Genomic DNA, 14,263 nt, shown 5'->3' with positions numbered 1-14,263 from the left:
GCGCGTCGGGGGGTGGGGTGGGGGGGTGGGGGGGGGGGGGGGGGGCGCTGGGGGCAGTTGTCTAGTTCTTTGCTTGAAAGAAACTTAAAGTCTGTGGATTCACATAAGGAACTGGGTCTTTGACTTGCCTTACGATTCTGGCTTTACTTAAAACCAAACAAACCAAAAACCCCATTCCCCTCCAAGATGACACCTGGGGCAGATAATTCAAATTCTTTTAATAAACAACTTCATTATAAAAAATGCTTTCAATTTAACTTCATTTTGCAAGACAATGAAAGCTAATTTTAGTGATGAACCGTACATTTCCTAATGGCACTTAATATTTTTACAGTTTAAAAACCTTGTTTACAGCCCCCAAAATACTCCATTAAAAGAGGTTATTCACTGTGTGTAAAAGTGCTAGAAAGCTTGTTTTTAGAAAAACAGTTGAGCTTTAACAATGGGAAGCTTCTGGCTTCAGCAGCTGTAGCTGCAGGAAGGGAGGTCAGGCACTGGGCCTGTCGAGATCCAGCACAAGAAGAGACGGTGTGAATTGCAGCCCCAGTGAGAGTTGCCGCATCTCTCCCATCAGCTCCCAGGGCCGAGAAAGCCCAAACCCTTTCCCTTACAACCTGGGATGTTTGCCAGCTCCGGATCAAATATTGCCCTCCCATCAGCTGCTCCTGCAGCCTGTGACGGATGGCAGAGCTTGTGCCAGGGCAGCCCTGCCCGGGAGAGGGTTTTCAGCATGACTCTGGCTGCAAAGGGCACTCAGTAGCTTTTCCTCCAGCAGCAGTTTCAGAGCTCGACTGCTCCAGGGGTGAGTCTTCATGGCTTCCACAGGTTCTCTCTGCCGTCCCTCCTGCAACCACCCAGTTGTCAGACCACCTTGAAGGCAAACATCTCTAGTTTTTTGTTCAATATCCTCAATTAAGGAAAACACTGGTACAAATGTTAAAAAAACCACCTTTCTAAAAATAGTTTCTAGATACTAGGGATCACTAGAGGGGGGAAAAACCCACAAAGCAGTCAAGGCTGAGGCACTCAGTAGGGCAAGGAGAAGTCAAAAACTCAAGACAGGCTTCTAGTAGAAGTTACGGAATCTGCCCACTCCCAGTGCCAGCTCTCTGCTTGAACGTGCTGGCTTGCGTGCCATTTTCCGTCACATCTTGAAGCAGGGTGTGCTGGTGAGTTCCATAAGCAGAAGCTTACGTGTTACCTTCAAGTGCAAGACACTGAACTGCAGAGGAAAATTGGCTGCCAGGGCAGGTACGTGATCTGTTCACTTGGATGCTAAACCAGCCAGGACCCATGTGCTGAGCAAGAGATGCTCTAGCTGTTCCTGTCCTGCAGGCTTCACACAGAGCTGTCCCTTATCATCTCAGTACATTCTGCATTAAAGCTGGTTATCCACTTGCATAGTACTTTCAAAGAAAGACACGGTATGTGAAATAGGTGGCGAGAATGAAGGTGAAGAGAGCTGTTAAAATGAGGGGTGGTTTTTTTTTAACAAGACACTTTAATGTTGAGGATTATTCCCCTAACTGAAAATGAAGAGCCAACCTATTTAATAGTAAAAAAATATTCCAAATTCCCTATTCTTTATCTTCTGCAATGCCTTTAACTTTCCTTGTCACTGTGATCTCCCACTACAGAAAAGCTGCCTCCATGTCATGTACATTCTTTGCGTGTGCTGATATTTAAGCACTGGTGGCAAGGACGACTGCAGACCTAGCTTTAGCTACGAGCACACAGTGAGGAAGATGCTTCAGTCTCTTCCTGCAAGCCTACCTGTGCACATAACAAATAAAACGTCCTTTTGAGAGGAAACCTAAGCTAATCTCATGGTGTAGATTTGCGAGAAGCAGAATGTGGTCTGTTTTCTGGGTATAATTTTCCGATTGCCAGTTCAATTTTTGCTTGACCTGTTTCTGTGGCAGTCTAAAGCACTTAGTGGCAAGTGGTCTGTGAAACTGTGGAGATGGCTCTGGGTGCAGAGCACACAGGAGCCTGCTGAGGAAGTGCTCTGGGAGAAAACTCCTTACCTGGAGCTACAGAATGCCTGAAACGTGGAAGGATTCCTAAAGGATGCTGGTTATTCACCAGAATGAAGTGAGTACATCACGGGGCGGGGAGAAGAGCACGGAGGTGAGCCCAATGCGGGCGTGCATTGATTGTGCGGCAGGGACAGCAGAACCTGAGAGGAGTCTAGTCACACCAGAGATGGGGGCGGGGAATGGGGACAGGTGAGGAATGGCAAATAGCAGTTGTGTAAGGAAGCTGTGTCTATAGTAATGGTGTGTTTCCCTGGGCAGCTTTTGGCTGCTTTGCAAGGGAGGCTTGGTATTGCTGTGGCCCATTACGGGGAAACAGGCACAGAAAGGGCGAGAGGTGCCAGGGTCAGTGATAAGGAGTGAGAACAGAGCCCGCGTTTCCCCGAGTCCTGGTCCAGCAGACCAGGCTAAACCAAACTGCCTTCTCCAACCAGGCAGGTGTCGGACAGGATTGTATTCAGAGGTTCAGATGGCGATTCCCATCTCGGAGAATTGGGAAAAATACAAGAAATAAGTTATGAAAAAGAAGCAAATTTTGGATAAAGATGGAAACCCATAAAGTTTTAATGAAGTGGTTCTATTTGAGCCATTCAACACTTCACTCTTCAGTGGCAGAATATCTACAGGACTTGGGCAGGCAATTAACTAAAAATAGGCACCCGAGGGAGAATTCAGTGAGCCTGAGTAACCAGGATTAGAGAGGATAAGCAAGAAGGTAGGGTGATGGGGAGAGCATCTTTGAAGATTTCTTTGTAAAAATTTTAATTGCAGGCAGCAGAAAATGCCTCTGCGGGGTTATTCTTTCCAGATAGCAAAGGTGATGCAATGGTAGAGAAAGGAAATGGGGATTTTTTTCAGTGAACTGCAGGAAATCTTCCAAGCAGCTGCTATTCACCTGTCAGCAAGGAAGGAATTAAAGAACAAAGAGCTGAGCTCCCAACAAAAGTACTGAAATCCTCAATCTACCGGAGGGAAAAAAGGGATTCCCATTGAAGTGACAACATTTTTCAACACTAAGGCTAAAGAGCAGGCACTATTGTGAGACAGCTGAACGGGGTCTGTCAAAATGCTGTACGTGGATATTCTGTCAAGTGAAATTCAGTGGAAGCAAATGCAAGTTAACATGTTGTTCCTTCATACAAATGGATTTTGAGCGAGCTGTAATCCCATGGGGAAAAAAGATCTTCAGACTTTCACACAGCTCTAGAAATCTGAGCCTGGGAAGGACTGGCTAGGTGAATTAACCCTCTGCTGCCATGGAAATGGCTTGTGTATTTTCTAACGAGCAAGCTGGAATCATTCTTATTTCTAGTGGGATGTTACGTCCTTGCCCTTTTGAGAGTCTAGGGTCTGACATAATGGCTGGCATGTTTGTGTCCTGTCCTTTCACAGACTTGTGCTCTATGATTTTCTATTTTAGTTGTCTGCACTGTTCCTATTGGTCTTTAATGCCCCCCAAGTCAGCCACACTTTAAAATGCTTCTTTACTTAACTAAACCCTCCTGACCAATTATTTGCCATAGTTGCTCCTCTTGGGCTCAGTCTGATGCCACCTTTCTGATACAGATGTGCCTACCTGAAGTAAAGATACCATAACAGGGTGGTTCACAAGGCTCTGCCACTGAAGAAGTCCTTCATTTAGCACTTAAAATGCTCTACATCTTTAGTGACTGCCTTGTACGCCGTTTGTGGGGTAAGAGTGTGAGACTTGTACTGGCATATTGTTTATTACAGGTGAGTTTTGTCAGTTCTGACAGGTTCATCTTCTGAGTTGTCTTGCTTTCGTACAACTGGTGCTTAGTGTCTCAAATCTCAGCACTTCTCTGCTGCCCTACCTTGGTGTAAAGTCTAGCCCAGCTTGCTGTCTCCTGTATTCATTGAGCCTCTTTGAAAATACTGCTCCATCAAAAGTATTTTGTGCCTCCCAAGATGGCTTAATTTGCATTTGTCCTGGCTGACTCACAGCGGTCTCCTGTACCTGGAGCCCCTAACTTTGGTGATCAGGCAAAGAATGTCTGTATGTAACTGTAATGCTTGGTCCTGCGTTCATGGACACTGATGCTATGAGCCTCTGCTTCATATTCACTATCCTTCCCTGCAGTCTATTCCCTATGTTAATAATGATCTTAGGAGAGAAAGTAGCATGTTGACTTAAACACCCCTAAACCTTGATTATAAAACAAAACAAAACCGCTTCTGGGATGAAACTTTTTTTTTGTATCACCTAACTAGCATAGTGGCTGCCATTCCCTCATGCACAAAGGTCCTGCACATGCAACAGAACAGTTTCCAGGCTGCGCTGCAGCAATCATCCTCACAGTGTGGCAAGTTTAACATTGTATTTTACCTACAGTTGCATCAGCAGGAGCTTGTCTAAGCTGACTTCTACTGCGTTTCGTAACAGCTTGGGACATGTACATACTTCCTAATGAACTTAGATTCCCAAGTGGTGTAGCTTAGATGCTCAAAGCTTTTTCTTATGACCGGGCAAAAGTTGTTCACTAACTAGCTTCAAGAAATAATTTGTTTTGTGAATTGCATGCTTAGTATTTCAAATGGAAGTAGCCTCATTAGTTTTAGACTGGCTGACAAATACTTGCAGATTATAAACTCTGTTGTGGAATGGGAACTTTGCATCCATTTTCCAGTGCAAATACCTGGTATTAGCCCAGTGTGCTGTCTCTGAACGCGCTCCCTTTGCTGGTTTAGACTTTCCTTTCATTGACAAATGTTACTGCAATTCTGCTTGTTAGAATAGCTGTGGAAAGCAAATCACACATGCAAATAATAGCAAAATGAATTCCATTTATTCTTTGACAGACTACTGGTAGGAAAAAATGCCTGGCTCTAAGTTTAGCTACCACTGCTAAAGGAATTCCAGTGATGACATCTGTTCAGAGTACAATGCAGGCAAAAAGCAAGAAAGCTGAATGTTCCGAAACGGAAGAAGGTGTATGATGGCATTGCATAAATCTGATAATCCTCACCTGCAGTAAGTGATCAGTTCTGACCATTTATTTAGCAAAAAAAAAAATTCCTCTCAACTGAAGACAGGGATAAGGCTTGCATATAATTGTTAACAGTGTGAAACTCTTTAATTTGCAAAGAGAAAAGCAATACAAGACAGGCCTGAGGTATTCAATGACGGTAAACAGAAGACTAGCTGAAATGCCCTATTTACCTTTTCTATGTTAGAGAACAAGAAGGCACTCGTTGAACTTCGAAAGGCAACATTTTACAGTGGAGAAAAGGAAGTACTGCATTTAACTCGGGGAGATCATTGCCACAGGATATTGCTGAGGTAAATAAATCTTATATTACATTTTGATACAAAAGTATTATTTGCAGCATTGCTGGCTAACCTAAAACAACTGATCTATGTTTTGGAGAATCAATGGATCACTAAACAGTCATTCTGGGAAGAGTTACTAAGCTAAATTAAAAATAAAATTCTTGAGTAAAATGGAAAGGGGACAAGCCTATGAACAAATGAGGCATGGCTAATGTCACGCTGTGGGATCAATGGCTCAGCAGAAAGTAATATGCGCTGACTGAAATGGATGTACTCTGGGGAGATGAGGGAGGACAGCATCTGGCTTCGCTGACGGAGCTGAGATAACAGAATAGAGGTAGATTTTGCATTTTCTAGATTTATGCAGAGCAATATTGACAGATTTCCTGGTTTATATTGGCCTACAATGGTTCCTCCATGCTGAGGTATGAAGAGCTGCATGTCTATATTCATAAACATGCACCAATGTATAGTAAGATCTACCTCTGTATGTTACCATCTGCAGTACAAGTGCCCAGGAAAATGAGAGCAGGAGACGATACAGATGCTAAATGACATCAGCAGCTGGCTGCCACTTACCAGTGTAACCCTTCTGCCCTCAGTAGGTAGAGGAAGTCCATGGAAGAATTTAAGAGGTGGGGCAGAGAGCAAGGGAAGCAGGACTTTAACTTCAAGAGGCAAGGCTCAAGAAGGAGAAAACACAAAGGCCAGTGGAACCAAATCCTACGTGAAAGGGTGACTGCAGGCCCAAACCCTCAGCATTTGTTAGAACTATTAGTGTTGAGGAAAGTGCCTCAAAATACACTGATAGAGTGTACATGAAGCTGGGACCAATTTTTCCTCCCGATTCCTGGATGTCATCACCCTAGGATCAAGGTAAAAATATATCTCTTGAGAGTGCTTCGTGGATAAGCCAAAAGGGTATTGACCTCACTGAACTGTTGTGGTAAAAAACCCTAGAAACTCGTACTCTGTTCCTCAGCTCAAGGGAACCCACGGCGAGGGGACCTGCAGCCTGTTGTCATCCGTGCCTTGTACGACAGTACTCAATACTGCCAGCCCCGAGCTCCTAACCTAGCTTTTTCACATGCTTTGGTTTCCAGAACAGATGCACAATCTGTTTGCCTGTGGGAGATATTTAAAAGGGCTCTATCCATACACTGCAAAAACAAGCTAAGTTGTGAGAGCTGCTCCATCCTCTTGACACGTGGATAGCCAGAGAGAAAACGCGGGAAGCTGCTGCCTACAGTGGCAGAGGCTGAAGTGGTCCAAAAAGCAGTGTATTTCCCCATGGGGGAAGAACATGATAAGTGAAGAGAAATCAGTGCAACCTGACTTCATTGTGTAAACAGTGTTCTAGCTACACCAGATATAAAACCAGTGTATTCTGGTGCCTCCTATTTTTGTAATGGCGGAAACAGATTTGTGTTGTGTAAACAATGTTCACTGTAATGAGTTTAACCTAATGGCTCCGCAAAGAAGAATGAGGTGATGTCTCTGAATTCACTATGTAAACGGTCTTGTTGCTTAACACTGATGTGGAGTAAGCTGTATTCGGTGCAGTAAGCTGTGATGCGATGAGAGGTAGGGGGGAAGGACAGCCTCTTCCCCGTTGGCTTCATACAGAGTGGGTTTCCTGACTTCTCCTCCTTCTCCATGTGGAGGCGTTGGCTGTTTTGCCAGAATTGCAGTGTGATAACATGAAATGGAAGCTGGACTCTTCAAAAGTTTAGCCCAAGATGAAAGAGTCTCAACTCCTTCTCAGGGACAGTCCCTTCCCGAAGAGGAACGCAGCTCCAGGATCTCAGGGAAGGTCAGTGCTAAGCGCGGCTCCTGATTCACAGATTAAAAATTAGATAAAATATATCCAGTCTATTAGCTGAAATCTTTTCGCTGTACAGGACTGGGACTTGCACGGGGCTATCTGCTGTTCCAGTCTACAAGTGCTCCCTCCAGAGATCAGAAACCTCCTGTCTGAAACAGCTTTGCAAAGCTTTCACACCCCAAAGGGAAGTAAGAGTTGTGCGTTTTTAAGGCTCTCCACAAAAGGGTGATTGAAAGATCTGTTCTCCAGTGCTATTTTCAGCTTATTGGAATGCCTGGTGGAAACGTGGCAGCGTGGTTGTGCTCAAGCTGGAGGTGAAGACAGGGGGCAATGAATGAAGGGGCCCAAAGTTCAGCGAGGCCCCAGCTCCAGGAGATTCTTGAGGTTGATGTTGCAAAGTGGTAAGCAGTGGCTGTGTCTCCCCCTGTGAGTAGCCCATGACCAATCCCCCTGATGATACAGGTGGATTGCAAGGAGGAAGATTTAGGGGGAGGAAGCCAAGAAGATGAGAAAAGTCCATGTTAGCAGCACAGAGAGCCTCTGAAAGGTTAGCAGGGCTCTTGGAAAGCAAAGCCTCATCCAGGGGGGGTGGCTGAGGCGAAGAGGACTGAGGCTCACCAGATGAGAGAGACAGGCTGCCAGGGAAGTCTGACAAAAAGCTGTCCACCTCTACTTTGGGTAGTTTCTCAGGCAAATATGAGGTAGATCCAAGCTGATACTTTGGAGGAGGTTGCGGTGGGGAGGAGATGGGAGAAGAAGACTCCAGAGGATAGCTCATTCCCATTGGAAGAGAATTAGGAACCAAAGAATGGGGCATCCCTGAGCTTGGCATGGTTTGGAGATGTGTGCTGTACATGCCCACAGGCAACATGCCAGGGAAGCTCTTACCACCTATCATGTCTCTGGATGCCATACACAGGACGGGACTCAACTCTTCCTTCACTGCGACAGATGAGCTGCAGCTTAGGAGACCCAGCATGTCAACTGGCTCTGTCTTAATCTTCAGCAGTTCCTGGGAGTGGCTTTTCTTCATGTGCCTGGTCAGATGATCTTTCCGCCCAAACCTCTGAGCACAGTACTGGCACAAGAAGTCCTTCCGCCCCGTGTGCACTACTAAGTGTCTCCGCACATCTTTCCGGGTGTAGAAGCGCCTATCACAGTGGTCACACGGATGCTTCTTTTCCTTCGCTCCACCAGAAGCCCGCCTAGAATGAGCTTTGAGGTGCTCCAGCAGGACTTGCGTACTTTCAAACGTCTGGAGGCACACCTTGCAGCTGAGATCGCCGCTGGCAGCTGCGTGCATGGCCAGATGTCGCCTGAAGCCGAGTTTCGTGTTGTAGTTCTTGCCACACTCAGGACAGTGGAGGGCCTCCTTGTTGGGATCATGGGTCTGGAGGTGGTTGCGAAGGTGATCTTTCCGGTGAAACATCTTCTCACAATACATACACTGATGAGGCTTCTGAGCAGAGTGCGTGGCCATATGCCTTTTGGGAGAAAAGCAGGAAAATTTAGACTAGCTTCCAACCCCTAAGAGAACACATGCTACTTTTTCAAAATTTTCCTTGTGTTCTACACTCTATGCCATAAAAAACCCAGATGACATTTCACCACCACTAAAGGATGCTGCCCTGACAGCCTCGGCAGCAGAGACTCTCCAGGCACAGAAGCACAACATTTCAAGCAACAGTTACAGAGTCTGTCTCAGCAGTGCCCATCCTCCCTACAATGCATCACCGCTGCACAGGTGTACTTCAGTTGTCTACTCAGCTCCTGTTCTCTCTGCTGAGGCTATCAAAGGGGGAAATGACAAAGAAAACCTTGGTAGTTTATGACAAGAAATGCTTGTCTGCTGGTGAGATGGCTTCATTTCATCAGGAGGCATTAGATTGTGGCAATGTCTGTTGACAGCCACTGTGGACTGATTTCACCTTGGTGTCTTACACTCTCTGACACCTGTGGTTCATCTAGTTTCAAGTTCCTAGTGATCATACCATTTAATTATTCTATGCTGTATTTCAGTACATAAACAAGAACTCTACTTCTTCATACTAGAACAACAGCTGCCATAGAAATATTCCTGTGATTAAAGTTAGCAGGCTAATGAAATGTGAATGCTATTCTTGCTTTTCATTTTGTTTTTTAATGTGAACTTCACTTTCTGCTTCAATTTCCTCCTTAGTAAAATAGAAAACAGCTTGAGCTGAGGGTAAGTATTATCTGAGGTTCTCTAGAAGGTGCTTAAAAAGATGTCAAGTGTGGTAATGTCTGGGACTCAACTGCTTTGCAAGGCAACAAGGGCATTTCCCCTCCTCCACCTTCTCAGAAATTCGAGCAAAAAAAGCACGATGGAGGGGTTTTCCCCCCTCGTTCGGCAGGGGAGCGCTGTTCGGCAGAGGCACTCAGCAGTTACCTACCTATATAGCTTGTACTTAGAAGCAAAGGCTTTGCCACAGTGCAGCTGAGGGCAGTTGTATGGTCTCTGCTCAGTATGAGAAAGTGTGTGAGTTCTCAGCTTGTCCACATTAGTGAAGGAGGTCTCCGATATTTCACATTGGCATTTTCCCTGACTTTCAGTCTCTTCACCTCTTGGTCTGGGGACTAATTTCCAGCCTGTCTCTTCCTCCTCCTGCTTTGCATCTTGAATCCAGTTGGGAACACTGGGAAAAAATGCCGTCATGGCAGGTCTAGTAGAACATGGCCATGTCAAGCAGAACTCCGGCCTGCAGGTGTCTTGCCGTGATGTTGTCCTGGTACAGTTTTCTGTTGGAGCCCTCTGTGACCAAACTGCTTTAATAGCAAAACATCTTCATCTGAAATCACAGAAGGGTTGGTGTTAAGACACTGCATCTTTCACCCATGCACACAAACATGTGTGAGCATTCAACAAGCATTATAAACATGTGAAGATGGGTGTTCACAGACATGCGAAACTCCCATCTCCAGAATGTGTTTTGTTCTTTTCTCTTCTCCCTTAACCCCTGTTACCTGAATAAAATGATGTTAACCTTTTTCTGAATTACACTTTTCAACTATTAAGAGCTGGTGTTACCTGTTATGTGCATTTTCTCCTGAAATATTGTAGACACGTGTCTCTGTAGCTCCAAATACCTCACCTTTCCCCGCGTGGGTTGCTTCTCAACCCCTTTTTTCATATTCTTCATAGTCTGTTCTCATTTGGTCTTGATCTTTGCTTGCATGGAATTCCCTTCTAGAGCTTCTTAGAGAAACTAAGGTTCTCTTGGTTTTGTTTTTTTTACATCCTCTCTGCTACCAACGTGGTGCACTAGTAAGACCATCTCCTAGCAAACCAATCTGAATTACCACATATGGGACAACAGGGCCGGGGAAGAAAACTTGCTATTATCAGCAACATTACACCTTTTTCAGGAAGGCAAAAGATGCTGCTTTGCTTCAGGGTGTGATTAGTCATTGTATTTTCACTTTTCTACTGTGGGGCAGATTCTGCCTCTCTGGATTAGCAAGTTTGCTACTGTAATGAGCAATTTTTAATTTTTTTTTTTCCTTTTACGCTCTCATCCATTGATAATGGAAGCTCAAACTGTTTCCTGTTCAACAAAATGTACCTCCTGTATACTCTGCTGGCTTTCATGCTGATGAAAATCTATGTTAATCTCTTAGCAGGTTGTTCTTGAGTTGTGTTTGTCTTGTTGGTAAAGTACTGCATTTTTATATGGTCCTACCAACACCTAAACTGGTAAACGGTTAGCTGAAATAAAAACCTCAGAAAAGATCTCTTTCACTGAATTTAGCTGCCTGAGAAACTCTTCTTAAAATAGCATCAAACCCTCAAGCTCTTTCTCACTCCATGATTGCTTCAGAGGGAGGAACTTCCTGCCTGCACATCAACATGAGTGCCAGTTGTGGGCAGGATGTGCAACTATGAGGGAACTAACCACCCCCCATTAAGAAAGTGCACCACTGAACGTTATGAATAGCTGAAATAACAATAACTGTAACTACACCACCACTCACAGTACCATGAATGGTTCCCTCAGGATGGAAAACACTGGGAAATGGGGTGACTCCAAGAAAACGTGTCACTCTGAGGTTTGGAAATGTCCGTTAAGAACAGAATTCAGTTTTGTGCAGGCTGAATCTACTCGGGCAGAGCAGAACAATAAAGGACTAGAATTGCTGAGGTGCCACTTTGGTACAACCCAGTGTGATGTGATGGCTGCTCCTACCCCTCAGGGTGCAGGAGTCCTGCATTTCAGAGCAGTCTTCCTTTGTAGGTGTCTAAGACTGTGAATATTTCACCTCTGTATGAGATGTGTGCAGGAAAAGGTAAGTGTTCTCTACCTCCTGCTTCAGAGCTGTGCACGCGTTCTGGGAGACTGTCACTTTCGCCAAGTAGTTGCTTCTTTCCCTCTGAACAAGCTCAGCCATCTGTGCCAGTTTCAAAGCTACCTGAAAGAAGACAGAGCTTGAATTCTGCTGTCTTTAACAGTAAGGCACATAACCTATAGCCTTCAGAGCAGAAACCCAAATACAAATGAGTTAAGATATAGTAATGTCTGTAATTGATTATTGTAAAATTTCACCAACTTTCCTTTAAAATTGTAAAGGTCTAGCAAGAAAAACCTATCTACCTGTTTGGGTCTGTGTCTAAATCTAAATGTATGTCCTAGGACACTCTGACAGCTGCGGAATAAGAAAGAAAAAACAAGATGAGGGTCTTGCACAGTATCACTGAAACACAGTAGCCATGGAAGCTTAACAACAAAATTCATGCTTGGCTAGAAGACTTTTTGCATGATCTAGATATTTACATTTAAAAAAAACCTCAATCAGTTTTCTTAGTAACAAGAACATTTCCAATGTGCTCCCTGTTCATTGTAACTCGAGCTACCAGAAACAGTCACCGCTGTGTGGAAACACTTCATCTACATTTGCTCAGAGAACATCTTTTATGTCACGGCATTGGTACCAGCACTGGGAAACCTAGTTATCTTAAAAAGTTTTGTACTAGTACTTGAAAAATATGTCTAGCCTATGCAGCTCCAGAAATCTCAGCTAAGTTGCTTACAGAAAACCCTCATCACCAGATGAATCTTCTGCTTCAGTTCTACAGAGGTTAAGAGGCTGGCGGGGTGAACACAGAGCTGGAAAAAAAGACAACCCACCTGAGAGCTGGATTCCCACTGGCTGCCAACTTATGTGACATATTTCATTACTACAGTCATCAGGTTTTGTGCAAATTCAAGCTAGAAGAGCTCATATAAGCTGATGGATCATATGCTATGTATGAGATTCCAGCCACTTGTCATTGTACAGAAAACAATGAAGTATGTCTGCGTTGGTACATAGTACAAAAAAGCTCTCAGGCTTCACAGAAAGTCCCTAGGATAGAGTCCGCCACCTGCTTTGACAGTTTGTCCCACTGTTTAATCCTTCTCAAAGCACGGTTCAATGATACAGCATTTCTGCAGTTTCTGCCCCTTGAAGTCACTCCTGTGACACAGAGCACGGTTCCTTGGTGGTGCAGGAAAACCTTGTGACCTAGGCTGGGAACCAGACTGGGGAACTGCCCAGGTTAAAAATAATCAGGAAAACATAAAAAGGAGCCTGGATGAGTTCTCTGACCAGACCAACAGCAAAGCTGTCTGATCTGGCCAGAGCAGGTATGCAGCGGCAGTGGGAGGCAGGGATACAGGGCCTGGCAGGCTGCCTGACCAGCCCCTGGACTGTGGAGCTGCTGTTTCTCTTTTCTAAAGGGCATCTCTTGTGTCTGATTTGAATTTCGCTGTCCTTGGCTTCTACCTGCTGAGTCCCGCTGTGCCTTTGCTAAGGAGCTGCTCCAGTACTGTCACTTTTCTTCCTGCAAGGACAAAGAAGTTGGCCTAGGAACTCCTGTGTCCCCTCAGTCCTCACCACCTGCTTGTGCACTGCACTGGCCCAGCTGTTTTACAGCTGCACAGTGGTGTTGCTGAAGGAACTTACCCAGCTGAAAAGTAACTTCTTTTTAAATTTTTCCTCCCCCAGCCCGATCAGTCACCCACTCAGGTTTGCTAAGCTATTTTAAGTTGTTAAAGCTTAAACTTGCTCAAGCGGAAGGTACCAGCTACGTGGCAGAAAGCAGAGGCCAGAATCCATGGTGGGCACTCAGCCTCAGCCTGGTGTCGTGCCTGCCCCAAACCCACCTTCTGCAGCGATCCTGGCTGCAGTGTCAGGCCTGGCACCGGCCCAGCCGGGACACAGGTGCACTCATGCATTTATTGACCTTCCTACGTGATGATCAGTGACCGTAACACCTTAAACTGCTGCAGCAACATCCCTTGGAACAGGTCTTTCAAAGACCCCGCACAGCATAACAAAATCTTTACGGTGTTCTAATCAAGTCCAGCTCCAATTCCTGACTGTGAGGCTCTGCTTCCAGACCTCAGATCACTTTGTGACTTTTCTACATCTTCTACCATTTTCCAATACTGTTTTTTTAATTATAAGGAAGCAAAAGTGGATACCAGACCTAGATGGAGAGTACCAGCCTTGCCAATGCCACACCTGGATGTAAAAATCATTCTCCTACCTCCCTACACATCTTGCGTTGACCCTTTCTTTACAGTTTTCCTACAGTCACAAACACCAACTCATATGTCATTATGATTCCCTGATTTCCCCTCTGAAAACCATTATTTTCTTACCGTGAGTGGCTTTGGCCGTTTCTAAGTATGTAGGTTTTTACATCCCAACAGGTTCATTTTTCTAGTTGAGCTGCTCAAGGCTCAGTATCGGTTTCCCCCACTTGATCCCTTACAGATTTTGGAAAAAACTCCTGTGTAAAGCTTGCATTTACTTTTAAAGACCAGGGAAAAGCTGCTGCACCTTTCCTATGGGATGTAACCAGACACACCACCCCCACAAGATGATTTTCCCACCTGACCGAGCTCCTCTTTCCCTCTCCACTTTCCTGACATGACAACGCACGGGATTTTAAAAGCCCAAACCCCTTCCCTGCAACACCGGGAAAGCCCCAAACGCCAACACGGCTCCGGGATGATTTATTTATGCCACAGAAACCCCGCTTTTTTCACCCACTCGGCCCCAAAGTGGCTGCAAAGCCCCCACCCGCCACCACAGAGTGCGGCCGGG

At 45.2% G+C, this 14,263-nt stretch overlaps 2 protein-coding genes across 3 annotated transcripts in view; one reads left to right on the top strand and one right to left on the bottom strand.

The window, feature by feature from the left end:
* Window positions 1–4,942, top strand: part of TM9SF4 (transmembrane 9 superfamily protein member 4) — a 23,810-nt gene extending 18,868 nt beyond the window's left edge. For both annotated transcript variants that reach the window (XR_774485.1, XR_774484.1), the window contains one exon: window positions 4,857–4,942. The gene's annotated coding sequence lies outside the window, so the exon portion shown is untranslated. The remainder of the gene's footprint in view (window positions 1–4,856) is intronic.
* A 2,457-nt stretch (window positions 4,943–7,399) lies between these two features.
* PLAGL2 (pleiomorphic adenoma gene-like 2) overlaps window positions 7,400–14,263 on the bottom strand; it is a 6,963-nt gene continuing 99 nt past the window's right edge. Inside the window, exons 2-4 of the mRNA XM_010569391.1 lie at window positions 11,474–11,581; window positions 9,568–9,963; window positions 7,400–8,637 (exon numbers count right to left, since the gene is read on the bottom strand). Coding sequence (XP_010567693.1) covers window positions 7,416–8,637; window positions 9,568–9,830 — 1,485 coding nt within the window. The 5' untranslated portion in view covers window positions 9,831–9,963; window positions 11,474–11,581 and the 3' untranslated portion in view covers window positions 7,400–7,415. The remainder of the gene's footprint in view (window positions 8,638–9,567; window positions 9,964–11,473; window positions 11,582–14,263) is intronic.

Source organism: Haliaeetus leucocephalus, unplaced genomic scaffold, assembly GCF_000737465.1.
Source record: "Haliaeetus leucocephalus isolate CR32 unplaced genomic scaffold, Haliaeetus_leucocephalus-4.0 Scaffold273, whole genome shotgun sequence".
Taxonomy (NCBI): domain Eukaryota; kingdom Metazoa; phylum Chordata; class Aves; order Accipitriformes; family Accipitridae; genus Haliaeetus; species Haliaeetus leucocephalus.
The sequence above is the reverse complement of the archived record's forward strand: the minus strand, read 5'-3'. Positions and strand labels throughout refer to the sequence as shown.